This window comes from Branchiostoma floridae, chromosome 14 (genome assembly GCF_000003815.2).
Source record: "Branchiostoma floridae strain S238N-H82 chromosome 14, Bfl_VNyyK, whole genome shotgun sequence".
NCBI classification, from domain to species: domain Eukaryota; kingdom Metazoa; phylum Chordata; class Leptocardii; order Amphioxiformes; family Branchiostomatidae; genus Branchiostoma; species Branchiostoma floridae.
In genome coordinates this window covers 17,753,774-17,766,480 of record NC_049992.1, presented here as the reverse complement: position 1 = coordinate 17,766,480, position 12,707 = coordinate 17,753,774, and the positions used below count along the sequence as shown (strand labels likewise).

Genomic DNA, 12,707 nt, shown 5'->3' with positions numbered 1-12,707 from the left:
AGCACGTTTTGGCCATAAAGGAGAACGGCGTTCGCAATTTGACTTCAAAGAGAGCAACGCACGCATGAAGATGATGCACATGGAAAGTTTAAAGGGGAAAACGCAGCGATGCGGAAAGAGAAAAAGTGCAGAGAAATTAGTGCTCCTTGAAGCGGTGTCCTACAGATGTAGCTTAATAGTCCCCAGGGGATTGGATCATGATCGCAGAAGACCTAGCAGAAGATTGCAGGGAAACGGTGTCGTTTGTGATCGCCCGTTAACGGAAGTAAAGCCGGTTCGCTTTAACAGCTGGCAAACGTTATCGATTTTGGTTTTCCTCTGCTCTGATCGTACCAAAGCTGTTCTGGTGCAACTAGGGGTGGGTACCGGCACAGAGAATTCAGGTCCAGGTCCGGTTCAGGTCCAAAGGATCAAGTCCAGGTCCAGACCTGAACCTAGACCTGATACAGTATGACTCATATTAATGGTCCATGTCACTACAAAGAAATCTGTTTGGTGGAGGTTAACTGTATTAGACTTACACTTGCGTTTTAAAATCTTACAGCGCTAACTGCACCTTTACGATTGGCTGTAAAACTTGGTAGAAATTACTATAAACCCTATTCTACTTCACTCTTCTTATTTTCTTCCACCTGCAAGCCCCAAAACGTGTGAATACCTGATAAAATAATTTGTTGATTTTCTAATCGGTCCAACATCCGGTCCACCAAATTTTTTCAGGTCCGGTTTTTCTGGACCGGTCCAATAAGAAAAACCGGTTTTGTACCGGTACGCTGTACCGATACCCAGCCCAGGTGCAACTTTTCACAATTTTTACAGTTCCACATAAACTTATTTGTCTTGACACATCCTGTTACAGAATCATGTCGAACATTAAGCACCATAGGGTGACAGACACTCAGCCTCTCATCTGCAAAGTTAGACAGCGTCAATTGCGCTTAAAGCTAAGGGCACAACCCGTCTACGTGTCAAAATGAGGGCAATCTTTTGGGATACGTAAGTGGTAAGTACCACCTCCGTAAGAACTCGCAGGGAATCCGACGGAGTTGGGAGCACGCAGACACGCCGTGCAGGTTTACGTTCAGGCAAAACTTTGTGTGCCATCTGGCTGCGGATTCGCCCCACTCCAACCCCCCCCCCCCCCCCGGAAGGTGCCAGTAAGGGTGACGCGCCTACCCTGTACAGCCTGAACTTTTCAGAATTACGTGGCGGACGTGGCCAACCAAAAAATAGAAACGTATTGATAAATTGCATGTACGACGGGTTGTGCCCTTAGCTTTATCGTACACGCCCTTAGAATGTCCGTAGATCGAAGAGCCACTTAGGACACATGCCCTCCTTGTCCTAAACTACGGCAAACGGTGCCCAGGACGGCAGAAGACGAAATGTCTGACCTTCATACAGAACCTACTGGGGGTTGGGGAGGGTCTAAGCCCTGACGATATTGCCTCACTGGCTGCGGATAGACATATGTGGACGAGACTTCTGTTTGACAGCTCCGCAGGCGACCGATGATGATGATTATGTTTCACATGACCTGCTTGTTTGCGGTCATTCAACTCCTAGATTGCCTCCATTCACCTTCTAGCTTGCCGGTCATTCAGTTCCAACTGGAGATTTTCTTACTGATCCCTTTCCTACTAATCTCCAAGCTGATCCTACGGAAATTCGTTCTATGTCTCTGAAATTCGTCGAGTAATCTTCCTAACCCCACAGTACTAGTGCTGCACCGGTTCCCCCAGGGCAATGAGATACGTACCACCTTTAAGCTAAGGACACAACCCGCCGTCCGTGCTTTTTGTCCGTACGTTTTTCTGAAAACGTGCGGAAGGAATGGCAAGAGCACGTCTCAACGCACGTTACTCGCACGGTTGCGCAATGTGTGAGTATGTGGTCTGCACGACACCCTGGCCGTGAGCCGGTTAAGTGCATCGTTCGTTGCGCTAGTGGTAAGTGAGTTGTACGTGCTTACAACGTGCAATCTCTGTGCGATTGCCACGTCACCGTATGTAGGCCCTACTCACACGTGCTGCGTACGTACGGTGATCTCAATCGATGTAAGGGGCACGCGCGTTGCTTTTACTGGTTCATACGAGGGGCGAAACCGCAGTCTGATGGCAGAGAAATATCGACATATACGCAGAGTTCTGCGGCGTGTCTGCGTGCTACTTAATCCGTTGGATTTCGTACGAGTCAGTACGGAGGCGGTACTTACCACTTCGGATCCCCAAAGATTGCCCAGGTTTTGGCATGTAGACAACACGTATTTGCGCGCACGGCGGGTTGTGCCCTTAGCTTTAGTAGATACTAACTGTTAAGCTTCTAGGGGCCTGACCTAAGGAGTGGGTGCTAAAAGCGTGAGTTAGTCAGGCTACGAAGTTTCAAAGTTCTCCCATTCTTTTTCAGTCTCATCCTAGTTGTGTACACAAGTCAGAATGGCGCCAGAAGCCTTCGGAGATATCACATTAAGGATGGAATAGGTAGACAGCGCCGCGTCAATGTTATCCTATGAGACTTTATTAAAGAAGGTTTACCGTGTTCTGTTTGAACAAACTTTTCTGTGAATTGTGTGCGTCCTTTTATGTTTTTCCCATCAGCACATCCATCTCCTTGCACCATTTCATTAACCAAACAGCACCGCGTTTTATTCCATCGATCTGCTAGAAGTTGGGTTCTTCTCCTACTTCCTGGACAAATAAAAACTCGTGCCTATCCTTTTTTTCATATTTCCACCTTTGCGGAAGAGAAACATATTGCTTTTTCCCCATTTCTTCCTCTTCTTCTTCTTCGAACAACGGAGGTCAATGACATGGAGTGGACGGTTGTAACAATAGTTACTAGCGTGTGGCGTCGGGCGTGGCGTAACTGGTAAAGCGTTCGGCTCGGAATCTAGAGGTTCTTAGTTCGATCCCCGCCGTGCCCCCCGACGTTGTGCCCTTGGGAAAGGCACTTCACACGACCTTTCTCACTTCACCCAGGTGTAAAAATGGGTACCTGACTTCGGTCGGGGAGGTAAAAAGACTATCTTTACCTTCTGTCTGTACCGTGTATGTGGCACTGTTAATATGAGTGCAGTGCCACATTGTCCTCGTCTGTCCAAGAACAAAATAGAAAAAAAAAATGGTTACTGGTATAGTTTTAAATCCCGTTTTGATGTTCGATTGATTATCTAATGTAGCAAGTATCAGGACAGAACTGGAAGGGCTCGTCACCACATCTCTCTCTCCTCTTTCTCTCTATCCCTCTCGTTCTCTCTATATCTATCTACATCTAAGTATAATATATATACTTAGCGAGAGAGGAAGAGAGAGACAACTGTTTCCGGATTATCATGAATCTTCCACGACGATGTAGCACTAGCTCAATGTTTGTGTACAATTCGACCGACAGCTTTGAAGCAAGGCGAAGGAAAATGTGTTATTCTTTTCTACAAAGATTAACGTCTTCCAATAATACCATTGTCCAGCACTTGCTGACGTCAGACATATTCTACAGAAATTCTTTTTTCCAGAACTGTTATGACTTATTGTACAGGTAGAGATTTTAATGTATATGTATGTATCTTTTGTGTGTCTATGGGTTTTTAACCTGAAATAAAGAATAAAGAAGATAGAGAAAGAAAGAAAAAGAGAGAAATATGGATCCGTCTGAGTAATCTCGTTATACATTGTGCGTTCTCCAGACATGTAATGAGGCATACAGGAACCGAACTTTCCTCTCAAGATGATTGAAGTATCCATCCACAGAGAGAAAGCTCTATCTAGTTATTTTCGGGATACCCAATTAAACATCCTCGTGGCGGATGTGAGTGGTTGAGTACGTCGCCGGCACGACAACACATTCCCTTTAATGCGCGCTCATAAAAGGGACGGCATCCGCGGGTCGTCGTCGTCGCGTCTTGATAAATAGGACTCAATCAAAGTAGATAATCCCCCGGCTGTTTTCCACAGACCCGATAACTACGTTACAGATGCGATCCCCATAAAAGAACGGTGACGTCTGTGGCGGTAGATGCATCCCAAAGGGACCACATGGAGGGGTGTGTTGATGATGAGTCCGGCTGCCATTCCACTAGACATTTTTTTCATGTCATACCTACGGTGTCTAGTTGTTGTGGTAATGTGATTTTACTCCATACTGTAAGATCAACGGTATTCAGAGGTACTACTGCCAAGGGGTAACTCTGTGATGTTGATTTAATGGATAAAGATTGAAGACGGCGACGGCGCTACGACCTGGATTGGTATAATCCCTGGCTTCATAATAATGCAAAATATGACTGAAAATACCCAAAAAAACAACAACAAAATTAATGGGCCTCATCGCGAAACTGCGTGCAGACGACTTACCAAAGTACATACGAATACGGCAAAGGGAACATAGAGATACAGATGCGAACTCATCACATCGTACAAAAACAATACTCTGCCGTCGGAGGTTAACCTCCGTTACAGAGTAACAAAGCCGAAAACATTACTTTAGCGCTCTGTCAAATTTGAGATCGCATCCCGATCCCAGCAAGGTCGCCACAGCGTAACGAGGGGACATAAAACATTTGCCATGATTTGCTTCTGGGAGATTCTGAATAAATAATGAGCAAGGGAAGGCGGTTACGGATATATGCTGCTGACTTCATTAGAGGAGTCCCTGGTGATTTAGCTGAAGCAGAATCCGTGTCGGGCACATTCTGTAGCATTATACCGTCCATCATTATATCAATAGCATGACTACATTGTGATAAATACACCATTTCAACGAGGGCAGCGACCTTGCAAAGACCCTACTGTGACATAAAATCTGACAGAGCGATTTTGTATGTTTGGTTGTCTTTCCATTTCAACGTGACATTCCAATTACTAAGCCTAGAGCGACATAAATCCAATTTTGGTAGCTTACTGCGGACCCTTGAAGTTCCTAGTGACACATAGGTCCGCAAGGTTCCTTGTTGTTTTAGTAGCAGGGGATATTTATGCTTAGGCCACAGCAAGTAAATTCTTTGGATGACATCCTATGCAGAGTGCAAAAATAATGAGATAGCGCGAAAAAAAAACAAGATGGATAAAAAAAAACAAGATGACTAAATTTTCAAAATAGACACCATAAACATCATCGTAACAAGATTTGGAGTGACAAAACACAACATCACAAATAACAAGGCATTCATCCCTGTATCACTTGCCAAGCTGGCAACTACATTCATGGCTTACATATTGTGGCACTTTTACAACTATCCAAAAATTTTCACTTCTGCAACTAATACAACTATAGTCATGGCTACCTCCCTAGTGTCACTTCTAAGTATGATTATTAGGCCACAACACAACATGCTTGCCTATTTTGGTCTATCTGACCATCCCCGAAGAGGAAAAAAGCTGTTGTTTTTTTCTGAAATCAAGCAAAAATTAATGAGCGCGCTGATGTCATCCATAAAATTTACTTGCTGTGGCCTTAGGGGGGTAGCTGGCCTTTCTCCTCTAACGTGCTTGAGGCATCTAATCGAACGAGGGACCCCATGATTACGTCCCTTACTAAAGAAGGGCGCAGTCCCAACCAATATACCATTCCTAAGATTGAACCGGGGTCTCATACTTACTAATTGATCGGAACTAGGAGCTCACCTATGAGGCTGCTATAGATAGAGAAGTAAAGGAGGTATCTCACTGCACTTGGGGCACCGGTGTGGCACAGCGGAGCTCGTTCACTGCGGCACTGTTGTGTTATTTTTGCCGATTTTTCTCATAGTGCGGAGTAAGTAAAAGTATGACTTAGAAGACAACAAAATGCACAAAACATAAGAAAACTCGTTCTTTATCTCTGAAACTCCTTGAGTAATCTTTCGAACCATGCAGTGCCGCACCGGTGCCTCAAGTGCAATGAGTTGGTCGCGGTCCAGGAGGAATTGGTGCATAAATGCATTAAATGTAAATGTTCGCTTTAAGTTTCTATCATGTTCTCAGAATAGTGCGTTGGCAATAAACGTATAAGATTGATTTTATCCGATGCCAAACCGCCTCCACTGCGTGATTTTATCAAACTTGACAAAAAAATGCATAACGACTGCATGAAAAAGTTCACTACCGCTACGAGAGAATAAAAATCCATACATCGTGTTTCAAAGATAGTTCTGTAGACATCTGTAACGTAGGTGATCTCCCTTTCATCTCTCTTAACGGTAAAGAGTCTTGACAGCGCTTTACTCCCCTCCCATTTCCGCTAATACATCAAGCAAACCTCACGAGGGGAAAGTTATGATAGTAACCCGGGGCACTCTGAAGGGAGAGTCAGGAAAAACACGATTAGATCTCCCTATTGTGCGTACGCCCGATGAAATATTCGGTGCGAAAGAGCTGCTTGGCAGCCGCCCATGACAACCCTATTCCTCACCCTTCCCTTGAAAGACAGGTCTCGTTGCATATTTTGACATCTATCGCCAACAAATCACCCTGTCGATCACTATAGGAGAGATGAAGAATGTGATAAGTGTAATGGAATACCACTGGGGGAAGGGTAGGTACAGTGGGAGTGGCATTGAACCGATATCAGATGAAGACATCGGGCGGACGACTAAGCGGTGCCTTCTGCCGAGGCTCTGGTGAGAGAACCCCATGGGGGCTTTGTGAAATGGAGTTAGTGTGTGCGCACGGCCAACTCAACTGGACATTAATGTACATGTGATGCGGACATCCGTATGATTTACAGTATAGAAAACTTCAGCTGAGTAAAGAATAATACACATTCATCTGCATATACAGCTAGTGTTGTAAGCATTAAAACGCCTTTGCACATAAAAAAATCTTTTAAGAACTCTTAACTTTAAACAAAATGGGACATAATGTTATGAGTTTGTTAAGAATCTGTATACGTACGTCAGAAATATATACATTTTGCATTTGTGAATAAATCTATGTGTATCAAACATTAATAATTCTTTATACACAATGTTGCAGTTTTTATCAATCCATACACTGAAACTAGACGAAACGGGACCGAATGTATTGTTGGAGTTTGTTAAGAACGAAGTTGAAATTGACATTTGTATATCAGAACAGAACAGAACGTAATACATATTTCTAGACATAAATATACGTACATTAAACATTTTTGATTCTTCATACACAAAATGTGACAGCTTTTAAAGATATGAAACCCCTCGCTTTACCCAGAAGAAACGGGGTTCAATGTTATTTTGGAGTTTGTTTGATGCAGTGTTGCCGCCAGCCTTGCTACCATCTTTTATCCTCAGCACTTTACAAATCCTAGCGTAGATGCACCCTGCACTGAACCGATCAATCAAGACCACCTCCCCACGCCTAGTCCTCCTTAAACTAGATTTTGCCGTAAATGCTGATGTATCTCCCTCTAGGTGATTAGGATCCAAGCTTCTCATTTCGCCAAAATGCGGGCCGAGGATTTAGAATTACGCTCGAGCGTGGCCGCACGTCCCGGAAATTTCCCCCGTTATTTTCCGCATCAAGTCCCATTTTGTCTCGCGGAAACCGAGTTATACAGCGCCGAGCCGCGATGAGCAATTTTCAGGAATCAGACACACCTCTAGAACTAGATGGGAAGATGAGATTTAACTCCCCGCGTTGTTATCAGAGTGCAGGTCGCGTGGAAGCGTTCAATAGAGGTCCCGTTAGTTAAAAATCTGGTTGACATTAGTGCGACCCCAGGGTCGACGATATATCGGATTATGTTAATCAGTCTATCCGTTATGCCTCTCAGAGGAGGCATTTCTTCTAGGGGGGGAAACATATACCATATTGCGTATTGGAGATTATATTGAATTTAGTTCGGGTCTGTGAAGTCTCAAGATGCGTCTTGGGGATAATGTGACACAAAAATCCATACGTTTCCGTAAAAAGTGTAATGGAAAGGGTGATAACTATCTGTGAGATGCGGGAATCGAATCAAATATTTTCACGGGAGGATGAAGTCATGATTTCCGTACACGAGAGTCTGGGAGAATGCTGAAACCGGCCAACCCGTTGGGACAATGTACGTCAAAAAGTACTGAAAAAAACAATATGAAAATAGCACCATGATAGCGTCGTCCGGTGTTTGTACTGTTTTAGCTACATCATGAAATTATGTATATCTTTGTACACTCGTGCACAAAATTTCGGGAGTATGCTTGTACCGACACCCCATTGGACAATGTTCGTCAAAAAGTACCGAGAAACAGGACGAAAATAGCGCGGTGATAGCGTCGTCCTGTGTTCGTACTGTTTTAACTACGTCATGCAATGATGTATATTTCTATACACTCGCACACTGAAGTCTGAGAGAATGCTGAGACCGGCCACCCCATTTGGGACAATGTACGTCAAATGGTACCGAGAAACAGTACGAAAATAGCACGGTGATAGCGTCGTCATGTGTTCGTACTGTTTTAACTACGTGATGAAATCTTCGTACACTTGAACAAGATAGTGCGGAAGAATGCTGATATCGACCACCCCATAGGGACAAAGTACGTGATATAGGGGGAAACAGTACTACAATAGAACGGTGCTAGGGTCGTCCTATATTCGTAATGTTTAAGCTACCTGATGAAGTTGTATTTCCGTGCATGGGAGTACGGAAAAATGTTGATACAGGCCGGTCCGTTAGGGAAAAAGTATGTCAAACCGGCAAAACCGTACGAAAATTGCACGGTGCTAGGGTCGTCATATGTTTGTATCGTTCTAGCTACATGTATGTGATAAAGTTTTTCTTATATATTTCCACACGAAAGTCCTAAGGACCGTCGATACCGGCAACCCAGTATGGGCAATCTACGTCAAACGAGTAAAAACAGTACGGAAGCATATGCTATCGGAGTCGTGCTATGTTCTTGGTAAATGTAACAAAGCACACTCAAAGTCTAGTATTCGTCACAATGTCGCAGTTTCCATTTCTGCTATTAATCCAATCATTTCCCACAATTGAGTAATGGACCAGAATACACAAAACACACCGCTTAGAACTGTTCGTCGCCTTTCCATATTCTATCAGCACGTTCGTAGGACAAATACTGCATGCGGAAACGCCCGGCCACATTCGTTGCACCTCAACTTTACGACAGAGCATTGAGGGCATTCTTTAGATAGTCGTCGAAATGTCGTACAAAACTCGGTTGTCTTATTACAAAAAATGTTTGTAGAACGTTAACGCTAGATTCTTTGTCGTCGATAAGTTGTGCTCTTACCACTGTAAAACATTCCAGAAAAAATGGTACTACCAATATAACCAAACATTTAGTGATTTACTTAAAGTCTTAGTACTTTGCATTAGAATTCCGTATCAATTACGGTACCGGCTAAGAATGGGCGACCTAATATTAGAAGACAAGATTACGGTCAACAGACGTCGTATACAGTATTCTAGTGTCTTCTTCGGTTACAGATAACGGTATTAGAGTTCCAACCGAAACAGGTGGATCGTCAAAGCGTTAAATGAGAAAGTTCTTACCTTGCCACCCCAGGGCCAGGCCAAACGCGAGAAACAGCCGAAAATCCATGGTGAGTTAATGAGAACACCCGGAACCTTCAGCTGCGGTAAAGTAGACGGATTACAGGCCAACTGTTGGTGTCCGTCTACTGATATCGGTTCACCGTGTTTCTTCGATCTTATCTGCTTCCCCGTCCTTGGTGCTGAATGGACCTTCCGTTTACAAACCGTACTACATCGCGCGCGCTCTTGTGTTGCAAAAGCTGGTTTTGTTCATTTTAAATGATTTCTTTTTGCAAACAAGAGATAGATGATATCATTTTTCACGTCAGTGAATCGTATGATGTCCAGCTGTGCTCGCTTCGGTTGTAGGTCCCTTGTCTTGTACTGGTACTCGTATGTGAAATCCCTGTCACGTAGAGAGCGCCCGCGAATGAGAGTGGGTACTAGTACTAGCGCTCAAGTTGCTCAGCAGCGCATGAGTCGGGGATTCGGCACTCTAGAGACACAGGCTCCTAGTCCTTCAATCACCGTGCGTGGATAAGTGACAGACGCTATCCAAGCGTGCAGCCGGCAGAATCCAGATGTGCCGAAGAGGCGACCGGCCGACTGCTAACACGCAAACCGCTAACACCTACCTACAAAACTCTCTTAATGCTTCCTCTAAAATCCCAAAGTAGTTAAAATCCTTCACGAAAGACGGTAGCTTTTAGAATCCAGCCGGAAGAGCGCTCGTACGGTCAGCACGCGGAGGGGTTTCTAGGGTTTTGGTGTCAGACGTACACGGGACCCCTGCGCGGCGGGTAGCGTGGATGGGTGCGTCGGGAGCGGTGCGGCTCAGTGTCGGGCGCCGATCCACAAGGGGGAGCCTGGCGAACCAGATCCGTCTCACTGCAGGGGAGACGGGAGGCTGAGCATGGGGGTTTAGCGTCGACCGTAAATGAGGATTCACGAAGGCGTTACACAAGCTTCCACATGCACAGCTCCAATATTGTAACGACCAAACTAGATAGCGAAGTCTGACAAATATCGTTTCATGTTGGACACACTCGCATGCAAGTCTGGACCTGTCGACACCTTCAATCTGAAATCAAGATTGAGAATTCAACACAAAAATTGGCAATATTTCTTTCTACAAAAATTCTTTGAGCACGTCGATCACAGAAGCATCAGTCGTAATTTCTGAATGACAGCTGAGACGTTATTCCTGCGGTGAAATCTTTTTCTTAGAGATTTTATTAGGAAATATGACATCTTAGTAATTTCCTTCTGGCCACGGGGGCGGATAACGTTATTTCTGGCCACTGAAATGAACATGATATTATTCTTTGACCTAAAGGAAGAAGATACGGAGCATTTCAAATCCGCTGTAGTAAATTTGTCTCGGAAATAATAACTGAAATGCATTTTATTATCAGTGCACTCATCACTATAGTACACGATACCGGAAGAAAATGATTATTGCCTTAAATGCACAGAGCATTTACCATCTAGGACTACGCTTTTACCATCTGGAACTACGCTTTTAAAATACAGGACTACGCTTTTACCATCTAGGACTACGCTTTTACCATCTAGTACTACATTTTTAAAACCTAGGACTACGCTTTTAAAATCTAGGACTACGCTTTTACCCTCTAGAACTACGCTTTTAAAATCCAGGACTACGCTTGTACCATCTAGGACTACGCTTTTCATCTAGGTCTAAACTTTTAAAATCCAGGACTACGTTATTACCATCTAGGACTACGTTTTTTAAACCTAGGACTACGCTTTTACCATTTAGGACTACGCTTTTTAAACCCAGGACTACGCTTTTACCATTTAGGACTACGCTTTTTAAACCTAGGACTACGCTTTTACCCTCTAGAACTACGCTTTTAAAATCCAGGACTACGCTTGTACCATCTAGGACTACGCTTTTACCATCTAGGTCTACACTTTTAAAATCCAGGACTACGTTATTATCATCTAGGACTACGCTTTTTAAACCGAGGACTATGCTCTTACCATCTAGGACTGTGCTTTTTAAACCTAGGACTACGCTTCTACCATCTAGGACTACGTTTCTAATAACATCATATACACAACGAGGGTCAGTGAATTAACAACTGCCCTTCAAGGAAGAAGTCTAACCCCAGAATGATAAACGTAGTACCTTATACTTTTGTTATGTACTCCACTGCCCCATTTTAAGCTTGCGACTGTACATGTTATTAATCTTCGGGGCTGATTTGAAAATGAAACACAATTATGTAATCGAACACATAATTCAGGTATTAGCGCTGTGCGTTGGTGCATACCCATACGAAATGCCTGGGTAAGTTTGTCTTTATCTCAGTAGAAGCGCTTGGATTTTTTTCCGGATGCAGACGAAATTCTCTAGCCGTAGGCAAAGCTTTCGTCAGTGACAAGAAGAAGAATAATGAAGTTTCTAAGAAAATTACATGCTAGATTCAAGTAACCAAGGTATACATCATTCCCACTTCCGCTAGACGGCGATCGCGCTGCGATCTCACTGCGACCTAAATTTGAATTGTTCAACCCTCGATTTCATTTTTGGAATAATGTACAATATGTAAGCGTACGACTGAAAGGACAATAGAAGACACAAAATATAATTTTTAATGTATGCAGTTTAATTTGGCAAGGTCATCGCCCAAGGGGAATAAGGCCGCTGATTCATTAATATGTCATATTTATAGTTATGATGTAACAAGATTATATAGTGCAATTATGATATACGAATAGCTGAAAAGACAATAAAAGACACAAAAGATTAGTTTAAATGTATTATAATACCATTCAATCGACGAGGTCACCACCGTAGTGGAGATGGGCCGGTAATTCCTGAATATATTATATTTCATAGTTATGATCATGATCATACAAGATTACAAAGTACAATTATGATAAAATAGTAATGATATGATAATGATATAATCATAATTATACTTATATAGTATAAATACATAACGTAATGATAGAGTAGAATTCATGAAGATATCCACTGAAGGTAGTGTGAAAGATTGTTTATTTTAATCATAAATGGGTAAAAAAGCTCTTAATAGTCGAAAAATTGATAGAAATGGTCCATTTAGTATCGACCACCTGCATGCAGTAGCGGCAGTATCTCAAGTGATATACGGACAGATGAAAGTTTATACGGCGAGTATGATGAAACCAAAACTCGAGTGCAGCCAGAGTTCGTTAAATGCCGGATTCCACTTTAGGGTCATCAGAAATAAGCGATGTGGCATTGATTGGACGACGTG

General features: G+C 43.3%; 1 protein-coding gene across 1 annotated transcript in view; it reads right to left on the bottom strand.

Annotated features, from left to right (window-relative positions):
* LOC118431136 (nectin-4-like) overlaps positions 1–10,330 on the bottom strand; it is a 35,779-nt gene extending 25,449 nt beyond the window's left edge. Inside the window, exon 1 of the mRNA XM_035842254.1 lies at positions 9,454–10,330. Coding sequence (XP_035698147.1) covers positions 9,454–9,502 — 49 coding nt within the window. The 5' untranslated portion in view covers positions 9,503–10,330. The remainder of the gene's footprint in view (positions 1–9,453) is intronic.
* Positions 10,331–12,707: the final 2,377 nt, after the last annotated feature.